Source organism: Sphaerodactylus townsendi, linkage group LG06, assembly GCF_021028975.2.
Source record: "Sphaerodactylus townsendi isolate TG3544 linkage group LG06, MPM_Stown_v2.3, whole genome shotgun sequence".
Lineage (NCBI taxonomy): Eukaryota > Metazoa > Chordata > Lepidosauria > Squamata > Sphaerodactylidae > Sphaerodactylus > Sphaerodactylus townsendi.
This window is the reverse complement of record NC_059430.1, coordinates 34,701,816-34,722,350: the sequence shown is the minus strand read 5'-3', so window position 1 is coordinate 34,722,350 and position 20,535 is coordinate 34,701,816. Positions and strand designations below refer to the sequence as shown.

The window sequence follows — 20,535 nt, the reverse complement described above, 5'->3', positions numbered from 1 at the left end:
AAATCCCCTGCTAATAATATATTGTGTAATCTACAGAAATCTAGTGGCACCTTGAAGACTAAAAACCAATATTCCAGTAGGAGCTTTTGTGAGACAGAGCTCACTTCTTCAGATACAATGGCAAACTGAACTTCTATTTGTTTTTCTGCAATAGACTAACAGTTGTTTTACTAAATGTTTAGACTGGGACCCCCAAGACTAAAATAAACACAGAGAATGAACCAACTATTTTAACTCTAATTTTGAACACTCCTTGACAGGACATGGTAACTTATTAAGTTGGAGCTTACCTTGTCCCTTGAGGCATAGAGCAGATGTAGCTACTTATCTAATTCATCACTCTGGTAAACCTTTGAGAAAAGTCAGTGTCATTCTTAGGTTATAGCTGAAAAACCAAGACTGAGGGAGGAACCATTCAGTGGGTCATTACACCCATTCCACACACGGCTTTTCATGATTCCAGGTGCATGTATATTATAAGAACACAGTATTCCACCACCAACCCTGCTCCAACCCTGAGCCCTCATGTATTATCCAAAAGTGCAAGGAGAAAAATTTGTATTCAGTACATCTGTAGAATCACCCAGTATGTGGCAGCAGTGAAAACTCTATTATTAGAAAAGGGACTACAAACAAAATGGCCAGTGTTGTAGTGCCCGTATATAAAGTTATGATGTGGCCTCATTTGGAACACAGTGTGCAGCTGTAGTTGCCATATCTTTAAAAGAGTATTGCAGAGTTGGGAAATGCACTTAACATCCCAACCAAGATGAATAAGGGATTACAGCACCTTTCCTATGAGGAAAGACTGAAGAGTCTGGGACTTTTCAGTCTAGAAAAAGATGACTAAGGGGGACATGATAGATTTATAAATGTATGCATGAGGTGGAGAAAGTGGATAGAATGAGCTTTCTCTCTCTTTTCTATAATACTAGAAATCGTGGGTACCCAATGACGTTGATGGACAATATGCTAGAACAGACCAAAGAAAACACTTCTGGATTCATTAAATAATTGCATTGTATAATTCACTGCCAGGGGATGTAGTGATGGCTTTAAAGATATACACAGATATATGGAGGGTAGGTCTATCAATGGTCACTAGTCATGGTGAGTTAAGATATTTCCCCATATGCAGAGGCTGCGAACATCAGAATTCCAGGGCTGGGTGGCAACATCAGAAGAAAACCTCGGCCTCTGTGCCCTGTTTGTTCGCTCTCCAGGAGATCTGGTTGGCCACTTGCTGAAAAAGAATGGTCTCATTCAGTGATCTCATTCAGCATGGCTCTTCTTATATTCTTATGAATGTACAAATGAGCTATACAGTGTCAAGGTTAATATACTGAATCTGTGTTCAGGTTCATCAATTCCAGGGAATTCATGAGTGAGCTGAGAGTGGATACAAGGTATCCTGAGTGTTTGTCAGTACAAAATTGTCCACTTGGATACACTGGTTGTTGTGATAAATATTTCAACACACTGTAATGCATATTGCTTGTTATATATTTGTTTCTTGACTGAACCAATTGGTATGAGGCAAGAGCCCCTGTCAGTGATTTCTGGATGGCATGAGGAACCTAAGTGCAAGAGGCGATTATTGATCGTTGTCTTAATGGGGTGAGCCCAAGCTGTGCTTAGATGGGCTCTGCTGTGACATGAATAAGATTAATAACATATAAAAAGGTCCTTTCCTGTAAACGGAATTGATTGTCTTAGATGGAATTGTGTAGAATGGCATATGGCAACAAAATGATAGCTGCAGTGGCACTGAAAGAATTTATCTCGCCCTTTATTTAATGCATTTATTGATCCGAGTTCCACCATAATAACAAAGAAACACCACTTCAAAATTCTGCATGCCTTCAAAACAGGCTTCAGAATTAAAAAAATAATAAGCCATTATCATCCATGGAAACAGTGCTGAGCTCAGTTTCAAAAGCTTTTCTTGGAGAAGCAGCATCTCAGCTATATTGCAGTATTGGCACTCTTTTTCAAACTTGAACTGAAGTGTCAGAATGTAAGAGTGCCATGCCATCATTTCCTAATCAATCAAGAATACCTTTTTTGATAGAATTACCAAGCTGTAATGGCAGAAAACATTCCTTTCTCCATCATATGCCCTCCAAAAATCCATAGAAGCCATGGAACCGTCAGCTTGGACATCATGTATTCCCCTGGCAACCAAATATCAAGTGGCTTTCAAGTTTTATCCCTCCTCCTTACAGCCAATGACTTTTGCTGTCTGTTCAAGGTATCACGTCTGGACAAAAGGGCATGCACCAACAAACTTTGCCAAGTGGAGAACAGCCACTACCCCATATCGAGTTGAGTGGGAAGCCGACTTTGAGCCATATGTCGTGGTAAGGCAGGACTGCCCAGAGTATGATCGGAGGTTTGTTGGATTTGGCTGGAACAAAGTAGCTCACATCATGGAACTGGATGCACAGGTGAGAAGGAGAATGTTGCCATGAAGTTGGTTTCAGAGTTGCCCTATTCCAACATAATGTGTGTGTGTTTCTCTTCAGATCGTATAAATCAGGGGTCTGCAACCTGCGACAACCTGCGGCTCTCCAGATGTTCATGGACCACAATTCCCATCAGCCCCTGCCACCATGGCCAATTGGCCATGGTGGCAGGGGCTGATGGGAATAGTGTTCCATGAACATCTGGAGAGCCGCAGGTTGCAGACCCCTGGTATAAATCTTTCTTGTGATCTAAGATTGCAAATACCTTAGCAGTCCAGGTGCTTGGGAGCAGCAGCAGCAGAAGGCCATTGCTTTCACATCCTGCATGTGAGCTCCCAAAGGCACCTGGTGGGCCACTGCGAGTGGCAGAGTGCCGGACTAGATGGACTCTGGTCTGATCCAGCAGGCTCTTTCTTATGTTCTTATACAGAGTGTTTAAATGATTTTTCCCCTTCCATATTGTATCACCCTTAATTGTGAAAACTTTTAGGAGAAACACGGGTGCTTAGAATTCTCTGGATATAAAAGGAAGAGCTATGAATGTCACATCTAGGAAGGCACTATAGTTAGCAAGGGGTACATTGCAATCTCTACTCATCACTTGTTCCTGATGGCTTCCAGCTATAACGCATCTCTGCTTACAGATGTTGTGTGAAGATATAGCCAAGTCTCTTCTCACTTCAGTTACTTTCAGAATACTGACTGGATGATTGCTCAGTTCTTTTCAGGCTTACACCCATCTGCTAGACAGTTTTGTACATGTGGGGGGAGCATTCAGGATCCCTCCCAAAGCCTGAAGCAGTACACTCCAGCAAACTGAAAGTGAATATTTTCATGTTTATCAGGAGAAAAACAGCAGAATTGGAAAATATTGGGAAAGCCTTTCACAATAATAGAAATTGCCAATACAGTCTGCTACAGGAAATATCAGATTTTATATCAGGTCAGCGATATCCGACAGCACATTCCTAATCCCCACTTCAGTCGCTCCTCACTAATCAGGAAAAAAAGAATCACTGATAAGGGACAACCTTTATTAGTAGCTGGGACTTCCTTGATCCACAGCACTGATCAAGTAGAAAAACAGCTCTCACCAACCTAATATGAGATACTAATGTAAATGCTTCATACAAACTATCGCACATTGCCACAAGTCCATTGTCAGCTTCATCTCCTATTTATTTACCATGTAGATAGGAAGCAAAGACACGGCTGTCCGTGTGGTATTATCCATGTTCCTTTTCCACAGGATCCTTTTTTTTAGTTCCAGCCCTAAATATAAACAATCTGGTCAAAAGTTGTTGCACATGGAGAACAAGCTGATAAATGTGAGTTAATTGGAAATGTAACTTGAAAGTTCACAGGAACCCTGAAGGACATGCAGGGGCATCTAATTTCCCTTTCCTTCATTGCCTCCCTTTAGACCCTCATAACCTCTCTTCCTGTTTTAGCCAAGCTACTTTTATCTTCCTCTCTGAATTCAGCCCCCCCCCCCCAATTTGTCACTGTCTACCTAGGAAAGCTATGACCCAGTTGTGTAATGCTGGCTGCTGGGCCAGGCCCATTTGCATGATGCGGAACCCACAAGGACTTGTGGGGCGGGGAGTACATCACCTTCTCCTATATACCCCTCCCCACATTATTTCTGCTTTCTCTTCTCTTGGCAACTCTCATATCCTTTCACTATATCCTGCCTTATTTTCTCCTCAGATGTTCACCAACCTATGTTTTATATGCCTCCCATCTTCAGCTATATTTATTAGTTATTTACTTCACTTATACCCTGCCTTTCTCCACACTGGCGATCAAAGCAGCTTCCATCATGCTCCTCTCCGCCCCCTCATAACAATCCTATGAGGTATGTTACTGGCCCACCATCAGCTAGTGAGCTTCCCTTGCAGACTGGTCAGTTGACCCTGAGGTTCGCAGACCCTACTCAAAAGGCCTAACTGCTATACTACAAGCAAGCAGCTAGGCCTAGGTGAATCATGAAAGTTGGATGGTATCAAGTCACTCAGAGGTTGCTGCCATGCCTATGTTTTCCTGCCTCCAAGTGGGTCCTGGGAATCTCCCAGAATTACAACTAAACTCCAGATGACAGATATCTGCTTTGGAGGGTGGACTTTAGGGCATTATATGCAGCAGCAGCAGCAGCAGCAGCAGAAGAAGAAGAAGAAGAAGAAGAAGGAGGAGGAGGAGGAGGAGGAGGAGGAGGAGGAGGAGGAGGAGGAGGAGGAGGAGGAGGAGGAGGAGAGGGAGGGGGAGGGGGAGGGGGAGGGGGAGGGGGAGTTTGGATTATATCCCCCCTTTCTCTCCTGTAGGAGACTCAAAGGGGCTTACAATCTCCTTGCCCTTCCCCCCTCACAACAAACACCCTGTGAGGTGGGTGGGGCTGAGAGAGCTCAGAAGAACGGTGACTAGCCCAAGGTCACCCAGCTGGCATGTGTGGGAGTTTACAGGCTAATCTGAATTCCTCAGATAAGCCTCCACAACTCAAGTGGCAGAGCTGGGAATCAAACCCGGTTCCTCCAGATCAGAGTGCACCTGCTCTTAGCCACTGCTCTTAGCCACTACGCCACTGCTGCTCCCACTACGCCACTACGCCACTGCTGAAGCTTCTTCCCTCCTCCAGCTCTGTCCTCTTTGAATTCATCCATAAAATGTCCAGGAATTTACCAACCTGCAGCTGGCATCCCAGCCCCAATTATTTTCCTTCAAAAGCTAAAATGCTTCTGGAAAGGACCATGTCCCCTCCCCTTGCTTTTTGCTGATAGAACCAAACGTGGAATCTGTGGTTGCCTAACAACAACCACTGAGGGAATCCATTGCATAACATTATATGCACTCATTGCATCATTTTTAAACCCCTAATTTTTTGTTAACGATTTCACATTTTTCTACAACTCTGGGCTCTTTTCAGATTTGTGGAAAGATCTGCCTTGATCTGCTTATGGAAAGATCTGCCTTTTCAGGTTTGTGGAAAGACTGGAAAGCTCCAGTCATCAGACTTAAGTATCCACAGATCTGGCCAACTTCATTGTTAGAGTGTAAGATGAAAATGATGTATGATGGTGATAGGTTACAAGGCTGGAACTATCACTGGAGAATGGAGTCAGTGGCAGGTTCAGGGCAATCTAGTGGATGATAATAAAGGATAAAGTACTTTGAAAAGGTCCCCTCTTCACACGAACACATGAAGTTTCCATATACTTGAATAAAATGTGAGTCTGTCACAGTCAATATTCTACTCTCCAGGGTCTCAAGCATAGTTTTTCACATAATTACTATCTGATCCTTTTCACTGGAAATGCCCTCGATCTTGTGCACCCCAAACGGTTCTCTACCACTGATCTACGGACCCTTCTCTTAGAATCTCAGTTTTTCCAGCATGGATGAAACAAAACATACCAGCGGATTCAAGTAGGTTTTCATTTTGCATTAGCAGACTTTTCATTTAAAGAAACCTAATTCTAATCATCTACTCCAAATCCCATCAAAATTTCCAGCCATGTATCTCAAAGGTTCTTTTGATGAAGAAGAAAAGTTATGAGGGCTGCCTGGTAGGATGATCACAAATCTGGCATAGTCTTGGACATCAAAATCCTTTAATTTGACCCCCAGTCAATGTAGGAATATAACCTCCTGCCCTCAAAGCCTTGGAATTCCTCAGGGTATTGATAAGTAGCTTTAGTTCACTGCTCCTACAGAAAGCAACTGAGAAATTTCTTTATGCCAGAAAAGGCGCCAGCAATCATGAACAAGTCAGTGCTTGTCAAGGGACTGGTGTTTGGGGGCAGAAGGTTTGCTGTAGCACAGCAGAGCAACTTAAAAATAAAAAATAGTACTGCATTTGCAGAGAGAGAAGTTTCTTCTAAAAAAGGAAGGCCCAGCACTTTTAAAGATAAAAGTCTTTCTAAAGAGTCGTAAAGTTCTTTGAATCATTTCCATATCCAAATGAAACATATCCTCAGAATATTCTTGTGGTAATGACCTGCTGATTTCTGAAATGTGAACTACATTGCCCAATTAGACTGTAACCTAAATTATGGTAAACCTCTCAAGTGCCTACCTACTTACTTGTGGTAATTGAAGCACTTAAAAGACAGGGGGATTGACATAGTTAGGATTGAATCAGTAGTGGAATAGTAATGGAGTAGCAGAGAATCTGCACTCCAGTCTTACGGTATTTAATTATTTTAAATATATATGCCTTGCTTTGTCTCTTTACACTCAAGGTTTATTACAAAGCAACAAGTTGCAAGGACAAAAAATGTGTTAGAAACAGGGGCGGAATGCCCACGGTGACATGTGGGCCCACATGTCCCCAGATGAATGCCATCCTGTCACCCCCACACCCCTCCTCCCCTGTGCCGACTGGGGGAGGAGGGGTGTGTTGTGGGGCTGATTTTGTGCTTCCCCATTCCTCCCCTGCGCCGACTTGGCTCATCTGAGTTGGCGCAGGGGAAGAAGGGATGGCACCCACAGTGCAAAATCACCCCCCTCCACCCCTCGGCCAGGCCTGGTGCTGCCAGGCTTCTCCTTCAGCTGGTGGAGGCTGAAGGAGCAGCCTAGTGGGGTCACCACAGGTCGCCCCTCAGCCACGCCCGGCAGGGGCCGCAGCCAAGCACCCCTTGGCCTCACCCTGCCAGGCTGCCCAGAACCACCACCGGCTCAGGTAAGTGTGGCATGAGGGGTAGCTACCATGGGGTGCAGGGGGAGCGTAGCTACCATGGGTCATGGGGGCGCCATTTTGCTGTGGGCACCATTTCCCCCCCGGCTACGCCTCTGGTTAGAAACTGATAGGTTAAAACCAGTTTGGCCTTCTTAGGCCTGTGGCAAAATTAGGAGTTAGTCAACATAACTTTGAAACTAATAGAGCTAGTCTGCAGTGGGTTAAAAGAAGCCACAGACGAGTGGTAAAGTACACAATATATATGCAGCAGAACCCATGTTTAATTTGTGGCATCTGCAGTTAAGGGGTAGTACTCATAACAGATCAAAGCTAGATACGAAACAGCTGGAATAGGTTAAATTGGATTAGAAAGAGACCAATGGTCCCATAGTATAGGACTATTTCATAACTTCAAGTGCAGCCTGAATTGTTGCTGATGTGACAAGGACTAACAATGGATGTAAGTTTTATGTTTGATTGTTTATATGCTACTGTTCTTTTAAGATTGAATCATGTTGGCATTCTGAGTAATTGCAATGTCAGTTCAAAATGGCAGTTACCAAACTGAAGTGCCGAAGTGATTTTGGTTCAGAAAGCGTTTTAATTAATTTAGGTGTGTTCTCAAGGAATAAAAATCAACATTTTCTACACATCCTGCCATTTCCTCTGCTTGGAGTATAACACTGACCATATTTCTGGGGTTCTAAATTATTATGTTTAGCATTTGGCTTTAGCAAGTGGTCTGTGATTTTGTCCTGAGTTCTGGGCATAATTAAGCCCCCAAAAGAAAGCACTCAGATTTCACAATGGCTCTTGATCCAGTCAAACGTAGCTCGTTCTATCAGTCTTGTGTTATACAGCTAAGGTGTTGTATTGAATCTAGTGAGAGAGAAATTTCATACAGAACTTTTCATATTGAAACTTAAAGAATGTAGCAGGCAGAAGAAACAAGCCAAGTCTCAATCAGATGACAAGTTTTTTCTTTTGCTGATGATTTTTTTTGCTCTTGAATTTTGAGCCTAGCAGTCAATCTGACCCATAAACTCCAAACCTGATTTTATGATTCATTTTGTTTTCCTTCCTACTTTCTATTTCCCAGCTGTTTCAGAACTCAAACCAACCTGGGGAATTGTTATCAGAGAAGGACAATTTTAATCTTCTCTGTCAATGTGTCATCTTGTTTCACACTCCTTATGCCTGGAAGCCCCTGCAATCTATCTATATATATTAAAAGCTAACAGCGACTTTGTTAGTCATGCCCTAACGCCGAAACAGCTAGACGGATTGCCCCCAAATTTTCACATGACGTTCCCCCGGTTGAGGACAGGTAATCGGACCTTCAAATCACTGAAGGTCCATACCTGAGCCAGGTAAAACGTCTTTTTCCTGGCGCACCAGGTCATGAAGCTGGCTGTGTTTAACTGTCACCCTTAGAATGTTCGTGCAGCCTGTCTGTCTGTGGCCTGAGGGGTTGGTATGCCCTTAGAATGTTCGTGCAGATGGCCAGAGATGAGCAGTTAAAACAGTAAATAGGTAATACTGTTAGGTAATACAAGTGGAAGGGAAACACATACACACTTTGCCTTGTGAGACGTCAAATGCGGTTCCCCCCCTCACACGCAGGTAACTTTCACTCTCTGTGCCTCACCCACTGCTACCACACAACACACACACTCTCATTCACATCCAGCTCATCCTCACACACCTCACTCTGCCCTCCCTCACATCCAACCACCACTTACCCACTTCCTCACCCATATTCGCCACAGCTCTCTTTTACTAAAAGCGAGCTGGAATTTGCCTTTTTCTTCTAAGAAAATCTGTGGGGTGGGGGCAAACCAACACTACTGGCTCCGTTTCTTTTGCACATGGCCCTTTACGAACCCAGGGAGCTGGCCTCGATCTGAGCACCTCACCACCCTGCCTCTTCTGCCTGACTGGGATAGCCTGCTTGCCCCAGTTCTGCCTTACCCATGGACAGCAGGATTCGCACTCTGGACAGTTCCGTTGTGGAACGGGAAGGGTTACCTTATACTAAAAAAACAAGACACCACCATATAACAATGTGAATTGAAAAGGGAAAGAAGGATTCCATTTGACCAGGCTATCCGTGTGGGATGTGGACTGTGATGAGAAGGACAATTGCCACAGCAACGCGTGGCCGGGCCCCGCTAGTTTATTTATAAAATGCTAACTGTCCTTTTGCAAAGAAAGGAGATCTTCCATTTTTTGAATGTCAGAATGTAGCCTCTCCATGTTGTCATGTGTCATGTAAAATTTGTCCTGGATTTGTTTTGGATGGTCATCTGGTAATTCTTGCCATGTTTTCAGTTGATATATGTCTGTGAGTTTCTTACAGGAATCATATAGCTCCTTCAGAACTTGTGTACATGGAAGAAACAGTATTTCAGGAAGTCTAGGGAAACAGAAGTGAAAACCTTGCATGTGAGACTGATCATATCTTGCCACAGGAGGAGAGGTTTACAGATGAGACAAAAACAGTCCTCCTAAATCTGCCAGGAGTATTATTGGCTTTAGAATGAGGACCTAATTTGCAGTGTCTTCCAGAAATCTTATAGAAATCAGATAGTTCCGGGGGCGGGTGTGTGTGTGTGTGTGTGTGTGGACTGTCTTTAAATACCCCCGAGGATATTTCTCCAAAGGAGAAATTTTCTCCATAGGATGCATAAGCTAATGGAAAGAAAGAACTGCTCCTGGAAAAGGTGGAGTTAATGAGGTGTAGCAGCAACACTGCTGAGTAAACAGGAGGGTTTTGGTAGTTGAAGCCCACAACCCTACAAGCAGAAGGAGAAATTAATCTTCATAAAGGCTACACATGGAATGAATTAACCAGTATTCATTCCTAATCTATCAGTTGAACAAGATTCTCTGTTTAAGGCAAGCTTCTTTTACAACTTCTTTAAGGGTTTGATCACAACCACATTGTAACATATATTTGGTGTCCTTAAGTCACAGCAAGCCATAGCTACACTTGGATTGGGAGAGAACAGCAGCAATGCTGCTGTGTTCATTGGGGACAGTCATGACAACGTTTTCCAATTTGTTGTCTGTCGATGCACAGATATTTGCTAGAGTTACCTATACTGGTGAAGAGGAAGGCAGGGCCATTACAGCAGGGAAGTGCATCTGCCTTTAAAGTTATTTCGCTAAAGCTATGGCAGGACCAAGTATGTATACAAAAGAGACAGGGGGTTACTTCAACAGCCTTAAGCAGTGCATTTCATTTTCAATGTATCTTCCTTCCTCAGGAGTATGAATTCACAGTACTGCCCAATGCCTACATGATCCACATGCCGCATGCTCCTAGCTTCGACATTACCAAATTCCGCTCCAACAAGCAATACCGTATTTGTCTCAAGACCCTCAAGGAGGAGTTTCAACAGGATATGTCACGCCGCTATGGATTTGCAGCACTGAAATATCTCACGGCAGAGAACAATAGCTAGCACCACTTGGACTGTAACAAAAAAAACTAAGACTGCAAGGAGGAGCCATTTAATCCGTGTGGCGCAGTTCAGTTCTGGAACTAAGAGACGCCTTTGGTTTTGTTTTCCTAAGCCACATCAAGCAGTTCTAATGGTAGAATTTGGAACAAGTTGTCTCCAGACTGTGCCCCCAAGCCACCACCAATCCTTTACTCCCAGGCCTTTGGTTTTATTGCCTACATAGTGTGAGTAAATGGTGGGGGAAGAGTAGTGCCCACATCCATTGATGGCTCACAGGGTGGTGGACATGAAGGGGAAAGCAAATGTTTATTCTTAAAATTGCACAGCAAAACCAGATCTTCTGAAGTATAGGCTTTCATGTCATTACTTAAAAATTCCACATCTTGTTTAATCTCTGAAAGAAGATCTCCAGACTGAATTTTTTTTAAAAGGCCCCACATATTTGTTGTCCGCCTACAGAGGGACAATTCTAGAGCAGGATGAACCAGGTTTTTGCTGTCAAATGAAAGGAAAGGTACATCTAACATACAGAATGTTGTGGCTTGGTATATTAAGAACATAACACAGTGTTACTGGTGCAGGCATTTCTGTGGCATCACTTGGTTGTTTCTCTCTACCGCCAAAATAAGACACACCTTTCCTCAGATTCCCCACTTTTGCCATTTACTCTGGCCATGTCCCGCCTTGTCAGCCTGACATCCTTTTGCACTTCATGTTCATCCCCAGCTCTTTTAATTCACCCAAGAAGATCTTTGTTTTTACTGTGCACTGAAAGCACCTGTCAACTTAAGGTCTGCTTTTGCCTGAGAGTTTTGTTCAGGTGTCTCCAGTGCAACCAACGGCCAAATTGGAGTTGTGGTTTTTTAAGTCAATGTTCAGTATTTGGCATACAGAAGTCATTTTTTCTATTGAGGAAAAATAACAGACTAATGGCTGCTCTGCTACACACCCACCTGTGAAGGCCTTTGTGCCTTTGGCTGTTATGTGGACATCTGCAGTAACCGAGGAACTGAAACACAACCACTAGGCCTCAGTAGCAACAAGGTGCTACGGACTCTTGAGAACTCCTTCAATAAAGGCATTTATTTAAAAAAGGAACAAAGCTAAAAGGAATTAACTCCCCATTTCAGTTGGGGGGAGAGAGAATGTTTTGGGGAGTTGTTGTCGTGTTTGCTTGAATGTGAACTGGTTCGGTTTACAGGCGGAGCATAGACCTGGAGAAGAACAGAGAAAAATACACAAATCTGGACACTGGACATTTTATTATTTTCGTTATTTCTTCAGTATTAATGTTGTGTTTACATGGATGGAGGAGATGAGGTTTAATGCACTACCCTGATTTAGGGCTACTTGTATTTGGTTGCAAATGTTATTGAGAGAACAGGATTTGAATAAATGAGAAACATGTCTCTCTTCCTTCCCCCTAACAACTCTAAGAGTCTTGCTGCTGCTTGTGGTCTTCATGATTCACTGTATTTTCTGGCCTTGTTTCTTTATCAGCCACTGGCTACCCCACATTTCTCCTTTGCTTCACCAGTACCTCTTGTCTAGCAGCAGTGGATTGTGATGATATTCTTCGAGTTACACATTAGAAGCTGATCTGTGAAGACTATATTTAGGAAAGCAAAGCTACATTCCCAAACAAGTCCAAAAGTCTGGGTGAATTTTCTGTTACGGATAAAATGTACATCTGCTATATTTCACCGATTTGTATCTCTTCCCTGCAGAGAGATCCATGAAGTCCAAAGGGTCTTCTTGGTGTCCACAAACCTTACTGCTAGTGAAGGTCATACACCCTTCACTAGTAGGTGGCAGATAAATAATCTGCACATCTATCACAGAATCAGTTTTGGGATGAGGTATGTATGTCCCCCTTCGGAACATAGCCTTACATCATTTGTGTATAAAAGTGAATCATTGGTGAGAAACTGAGCAAAAACTAAATCTGTTTCGTTCTGACTACTTTGTACATAAAGCTGTATGCCACAAAATATGGGTGAGGATTAGAATCTTTAAATAAGCAAGGCCTGAGTTAATAACCACTTATATGACAACATGTTTCAGTTACCCAGGGCAATTAACACTATAGAACTGATCAGGTGGGAAAATCTTTAGCATTGCGGAATAAGATTTTGCTTCAAAAATGGCTGTTCTCAAATGAAAGAACACAAAATCCAAATGAAGAGGCCCACCCTGAACTCCAACCACATCAGTATCCTGTGAAAAGGGCACCATCACACCACCATGGGGTACAAGCCACCACCCATCTCTTTACTCTGTTGTTAGAATCATAGAGTAGGAAGGGGCCATACAGGCTCTCTAGTCCAACCTGCAAGATCAGTCTAAAGCACTTGTGACAAGTGTCCGTCCAGCTGTTGCTTAAAGACTGGCATTGAGGGTGAGCTCATCACTGGTAGCAAGCTAATTTGCCAAAAGTCATCATCGACTGGCTGAGAGATCAGAAGCAGACAACAGTCCACTCCTGCAGTGTTGAATTGCTCATTAAATTCACACATAAAAGAGTACAAGAGTGTTGTATTCTTCACAGATGATGAAAGGCAGATTCCTAGGCTTTAAAAAACCTGCTTTTTATCATAGGCAATAGTATGAAATAAATTATATAGTAAATTGTGTAAAGAGCAGTTTTGTCTCAAAAGTTTACACTTTCACATTCTTTGTTGTGATTGGAAAACTTTTTGGCTTGGCTTTGAATTGGCTTGGTATTTGCAGGTTAAAAAAAAGGGAAGGGGATTCAATCCTTAAATTAAGTAACCAAAAAAGGATAATAAAGCAAATCTCAGCATACATAATTTTTATTTAAAAAAAATACGAGTTTTAATTATCCACGAATTACAAAAATGCTGCACTATATATATGAAGTTGGTCAAAGAATATGGTACAACTCAAAAACACCACATTTGTTCGGGCTGCCTTCCTCAATGGTGCAATAAAAAAGGGGTAAAATAACATTGAACGGTCCAGCAGCATTCAAGACAACTACAAACACTATCCTACACATTTTTTGTTTGGGTTATGTCTTTATGTTTATGTTAGGACTTCAACGAAGCCTTGTTATGAAGGTAACAAATTATTCTCACTTCAATTAGATTACAAGTCTATAATATATACTAAACATGAGGAAACTTTCCAATATATGAGATATTTGGATACATTTGTATGTAGTGATTGCCTGATGATTATTGTATTCATTTGAAGCTGTTTTATTGTACCACTGAGGAAGGCAGTTAGTCAAAACGCCTTTGGGGTTTTTTTTGTTATTGTTTCATATTCTTTGATCACCTGCATATGTTTAGTAGAGAGATTTTTTGGTTTTGTTCTGTTTTAGTGTGTGTGTAATTTATGAATAATTATAACTCATTTACAGTTTTTTTTAATTGTGTGTATTTTGAGATTTGTCTAATTAACCCTTTTTGACTATTTGATTTGGAATTTGCAGATGATCAGAAGAAAACGTTTCTTATAGAATTGACGCATGTTCTGTTGCTACTGAGTGCATGCATCTTATCATATTGCCCCTGGGTGTTTTCATTTTTAGCACCAACCATCATGGAGAGTGACTTGAAAATTTAACCACCACTACCTGTGCTAAAATAAACACACCATGGAACAATACTGGGACCAGCTGGAGAACACAATTAAACATTTGCAAGAGAACTGATCCAAGAAAAAGCTTTTTGGCTGGATGGCTCAGTCACATGATTCATCACAATCAAGAATTTAATTGAGATAAAGGGTTACTATTAAAGAACATCTGCGTATACAGCTACAAGGTTACACAAGCAGAGTAACTGATTAGGTATGAGCAAAATTTGATTTATGTCCTAAAAAAGGACTTCAGGGACAGTAGCGCTCAATTTATAATACACCCAGCAGTACAAGTGGGATAGATTCATATTCTGACCTAGGTAATCACAAACTTCAGTGATTGCTCCATTCAGGACCCTTTAAAAACCTTTATTGAGGGCTTGAATAGTGTAAATTGAAGGCATGAAGCACTTTCAAGTGTGGTTCAGTTTAATAGGAAAGAGTTAAGCATATTCCTTGCTTTCCCATTGAAGTCAATGGAATTTGAAAGTGCTTCACTTTGGCTGGGACATTTCCATAGTCAGATTAATACATACAACCAGCTAATAAACTGGTTAAACAAACATCAGTGTAGTACTTTGTTCTTTCCCCCTCTTTCTACCACACAGAGCAAGATCCTCTAATAATTTAAGCTGGATTAAACTGAGAAAGAGAATAACTCTCTCAGTATGTTTCATGGCTGAAAGAGAAATGGAGCTCAAGTCTAGCTCATTCTTAGTCTGACACCACATGCAGACAGATTTGTATGGTATCCGCGCTGCTCATACAGCACAGCAGCAATGGAACTATCATATGTCGAATCCCCATTTTTATTTGCACGCAGATCCAAACCTGTTCGTTATGAAACCGTGTCCTCTTCATCGGAGTTTCTCCCTCCCCACCGCAGCAAGCACACAACAGACACATCCGGTTGCAGAACTCTTAGCAATCCCCACTACCAGGCGAGCTCGCTTTGCCAGTCTCCCCTGATTGGCTGGCATGCCTTGATGGGGCGGGACCTTTTCCCACTGTGGAAACGTACATTGTAGGGGCATGATAAAAAAACCCAGCGTGTAAAAGTTTAACGTTTAACTGTTTAACTGTGCAAACAGTTACTCATTACCTGTGTAAACCATTAACGATTCAAAGTTACACGTTTGACTGTTCAACGTTTGTGTCCCCTTCTGCTGGCCAATCACAAAAGTGGAAACAAAACCAAGGAAAGGTTGCACGCGCATCGCAGCGCTGATCGGTTGCCCGAATTCCGCATCACACTCCAGGGCGGGAAACGAGTCAGGTTTTCAACCCTCATCCCTCCCCTCGGATCAGCTCTGAACTGTGTTAATGGGGTCTATGCCACTTGCAAACAGGTCCTGCTGGAACGCGGATTAATGGGGAGAACGAGCGCCAGAAACGGAATCTGCCACGCAAGCAATGGGTAGGTTGTCCCTCAAACCTGGTTAGTTTGTGTACTGAAACCTGGCTAAGACGGTAGTGGGGATTCGACCATACGGCAGGTTTCCCTGCCTGCCCCAGTTGTGGCCACCACCACCCCTACCCTAGACTACAGGGACTTTCTCAATGCTTTTAAGCAGCAACTGTATGTCTATTTACCATTATGAATATATGTGTAATAAGTTCTCTGACTACCCTGTTTCTCCGAAAATAAGACATCCCCTGAAAATAAGACGTAGTAGAGGTTTTTCTGAAGTGCTAAATATAAAGCATCCCCCGAAAGTAAGATGTAGCAAAGTTTTTGTTTGGAAGCATGCCCGTCAACCAGAGCATGCAGCTGTGGAGCGGAAAAATAAGACATCCCCTGAAAATAAGACATAGCGCATCTTTGGGAGCAAAAATTAATATAAGACACTGTCTTATTTTCAGTGAAACAGGGTACCCAGGTTTCTTTTTTTTTAAAAAAGTAAATCTTTAGCCTTTTCCATTTTAGAGATTTCCCCTTATACTTGTCTCAGCAACAGAAGGAATTAGAAACTTGCTGAAAAATGAGAATTCAGAGGATCTGTTAACTCATTCTTTTAACTGCATGTTGATGAAGAGATATCCAATCACTGACTTTTTTAAAAGCCTCATGGTGGCTGGGGAAGAAAGTGGCCACCACAAGAGAGAGTGCCATGAAAATAGGCTGCCATGTGGGCAAGAAAATCCAGGCATTCACACCCACATGCTAGCCCATAAGGGGAAGCTTCAAGAGAGTCTTCCCCAAAACTGCAGCATAGCAGATTTGACAAAAGTGGGAGAAACTGGTGCCACAGTGCTGTGAGAAAGCAAAACCCACTTCTCAGTAGCATTGAACCCAGGACAAATAACCCATGTGGAAATGGCCTCTAACTACTATACCACATTGCCTCTTATGTTTTACCTTCTAACATGACTTAGTTTCATCAGCCACTTACTTGACTGACTAATGGGAGAATTCATTCTTCTCCATCAGAAGAGCTTTGTGTTACTGCTTTCCCTGATAATAAATGTATTCAGCAGCACCGGACCCCAACTAACATGCTTCAGGCCACGTTGAACACTGATTCTGCCTACTCTTAGCTGGTGTTTAATAAACCATGACAGTAATTTACTCTTCCACTCTTTGAATAATTAGTTTTCATATACATTCTTGCAAAGAAGCTAGTCCAATTCATTGCACGGCAGGCAATACTTTCTTACTACAGATGGATGGCATCTGCTTCTCCTGGACAAAAATTAAGTTAGCCATTTACCATTGGTAGCAATTAAGAATAAGAATGTTTAAGAATATATAAATACAAAGTACAACAAGAAAAGTTTCTGTAAATAAAGGGCACAACACAGCTGAAGTTAAGTGTTTCTAAGTACCACTGATTTCAACAGAAAGATATTATTATTGTTATTGTCATTATTGCAGATTACACAGCTGCCAGATATTTAGTTGGTTGTTGGCCTTCATTACAATTCAAGCCTCACCCAGAGGCCTAGGAAGTTGTAATGTATTGGCGTAGTATTCATGTGGATCCCAGCAGGGCTGCCTTCTGAATTGGACTGATGTTAATTTTGTCAATTCAAAGATGTTTCAAGTGCTGCCCTAGTGTTTTCGGGATGGCACCCAGTGTGTCGATTACCACTGGGACAACCTTAGCTGGTTTCTGCCATAGACCTTGAAGCTCAATTTTTAAATCGTGGTACCTAGTGACCTTCTCGTGTTCTTTTTCAGTGACCCTGCTGCCACCAGGGACTGCTGTCTCAATGATGGTCACTTTCTTGTCCTCGATCACAGTGATGTCTGGTGTATTGTGTTTCAACACTTTGTTCGTTTGGATTCAAAAGTCCCATAGGATCTTGACCTTCTCATTTTCCATTACTTTCTCTGGACAATGTTACCACCAGTTCTTAGCTGTTCTTATGTTGCAATTCTTGCATAAATTGTTATTCTTATTATCTGATAGACTCCCCAATCCCCAAGGGGCTCTGGGTGGTGTACAGCAACAATATAAAACCAGAATTAGTTAACACTTCAAATGTAGTCAAAGGGACTTAGAAATGATGACAGTAATATTTTTAAAGAACTAAGAGCCAAGTGATGATCAGTAATGTAGATAAGGTCCTGCCTGGTAAAAAAAGATTGGGGAATGCAGAAGAAGAAAAGGTCTCTGGAAGCAGGATACAGGAAAACTTTCAGTACTGCCATGGCAGCTGGTTAGAGGAAGAAGCTGCTGATCTGCTCTCTGCTGTGCTTCAGTTTTACTATTGTGAATGACCAGAGCATGGTACTGTTGCACTCAGGAAGAGTCTAATGAGAGAAGGAACCAGTAGGGTTCCTCTTCCATCTGTAAGGCTGCTGACCTTCACTTGGTTTGTCAGTCTGAGCAATGGATCATGAAGTGCTTAAATTGGTTCTCCCTACTGGTTTGCTTTGGGTTCTTTTCAGTCAGCTGATTTCAAACTGCAAGTTCTGGTCGAGGGATGATCAGTGTGCAAAGGCCTCTGAAAACAGGTAAGCCTTCAGCTTTGCTGGACTGGACTGAAAATGACAAGTATCAGTCTATAAGCAAAACTCTGACATGTCAGATCTGTAGTATTTTATTTATACCCTACCCACCCCCAGCCATGTGTCACTCTAAGAAATAGCCCCAACTTCAAATGTCTATGGATGAGAAAAAAATGTTTCCTATTAGAAAGTGTTAGTGTAGTTAATTAATAGTTCTTGCCTTTAACTCAGGCATTTTTTTAGAAATATTTGAGGAAGCCTCAGAGCATATAGGCACATCAGTGGAGAAATGATATAATGTTCTTTTGCAGGCATAGATCTGTTCTGGAGATTGCTGTTGCTAAACATTTGGCTGTTTAGATTTTTCTACCAGTCTTAATAATATTATTACTGGGTTTTGGGGAGGCTAACATTTGAGGGCTGACTATATTTATTACATTAGTTTCGTTATTTTGAATTGTAATTACTTGACCAACCAAATCCAAATGATACTCACCAATGGCTCCTCTTCATCCTGGAGATAAGTGACTAATGAGTTATCACAGGATTCTGTCCTGGGGCTTCTGCTGTTCAGTATTTCTATTAGTGACTTGGATAATGGAATAGAGTACATGCTTATCCAATTTGCAGATAACTCCAAATTAGGAGGGGTAGCTAATACCCCAGAGAATTCAAAGTGACCTGGATAGATAGACCTGGGCCAAAACTAACAAAATGAATTTCAACAGAGATAAGTGCAAGATACTACAACTAGACATAAAAAATGAAATGCAAAGATATAAGATGGGCCATACCTAGCTTGACAACAGTACATGGGAAAAGGATCTGGGACTCTTAGTAGACCAGAAACTGAACATGAGTCAACAATGTGATGCAGCAGCTAAGAAAGCCAGTATGATTCTGGTCTGCATCAATCGGAGTATAGTGTCTTCTAGATTGAGGAACATAATAATACCATTCTATTCTGCATTCATCAGACCTCACCTGGAATACTGTGTCCAGTCCTGCAAACTGAATTCAAGAAGTATATTGACAAGCTGGAACGGGTCCAAAGGAGGGCAACCAAAATGGTAAAAGGTCAGAATTATATGCCCTATGAGGAGAGGCTTAGGGAACTTGCTACATTTAGTCTGGAGAAGAGAAGGTTAAAGGGTGCCATGATAACCATTTTTAAATATTTAAATGGATGTAATGTTGAAGAGGGAGCAAGCTTGTTTTCTGCTTCTCCAGAGACTAGGACAACAAGTAATGGATTCAAGGTGCAGGAATAGAGATTTGACCTAAACATTAGGAAGAACTTCCTGATGGTAAGAGCTGTGCAACAGTGGTATATTCTGACTGAGAGGTTGGTGGAGTCTCATTACTTGGAGGTTTTTAAACAGAGACTGGATGACCATCTGTTGGGAATGCTATGATTGTGTATCCTGCATTGCAAAAGGTTGGGCTGGATGGCCCTTGTGGTCTCTTCAAACTCTATAATTCTATGATTATCTGTGACTGGTCCATAATATGGCTTCCACATCATTATTTGAGGCAAGCTTCTCACCTGCTACATCAGCTTTAATGAAATATCTACAGTGTCATCCATCTGGTTTCTTGGCATAATTCAAGATACTTCTTTAGACTTTCAAAGCCCTAACCAATCTGGGGCCTCCATATAAACCTGCCTGAATGCTCTGAGGTTCCTCTCTATCCCTCTATATACCATTGCAGCCTCAGTGTTTGAAGTTTGATACTTGCTGTTTTGTAAGTCACCTTGATTTTCTATTTGAGGAAAGGTGTGATAAAAATAAATCTGAAATAGGGACGTCTTAGTGGTGGCACAACATCTGGGGAATGTCCTCTCACTGGAAGCTGTCATAGTTCTATGTTGTCATTCAGGAAGCAAGCTGCAGAGCTAGCAATTGTTAGGAAAGGGATTCAAAAGAGCATGATTCAGTTTCTATTTTGAAAATCTGTGCCACATCCACATTTACAATGCTGTGGGAAGTTCTAGTTGCTTCATACAGATTTCATATCTATAATAACCTGGAAGACTCCAGGTTGGGGTTTTCAAAACGCGTGTCACAAAGGAATTAGATAGTAGTGAAACACGAATATTTCAAAATGTGCAGGAAAAATATAGTGTGATTTTATTTAAACAAAAGATAATATTGCACATAAATTGTCAACAAATCAATTAACAGTGAAATAAAACAGTACAAAAGCAATTAACATACATTCTAAAAGTAAAGCAAGACGTACAACTTGGCAAAGTAAGGGTTTCAGGCAGGAAAAAAGGAACAATATTTCAATGTAGTAAAAGCTATGAAGTAATATAAATTAGTATTTACAAGGCTGCACATACGTTTTCTTATAGCAGTAGTTACA

At 41.8% G+C, this 20,535-nt stretch overlaps 1 protein-coding gene across 1 annotated transcript in view; it reads left to right on the top strand.

The window, feature by feature from the left end:
- Positions 1-12,031, top strand: part of LARGE1 (LARGE xylosyl- and glucuronyltransferase 1) — a 405,097-nt gene extending 393,066 nt beyond the window's left edge. The window contains 2 exon segments of the mRNA XM_048499683.1: positions 2,252-2,447; positions 10,407-12,031. Coding sequence (XP_048355640.1) covers positions 2,252-2,447; positions 10,407-10,604 — 394 coding nt within the window. The 3' untranslated portion in view covers positions 10,605-12,031.
- The last annotated feature ends 8,504 nt before the right edge of the window (positions 12,032-20,535 follow it).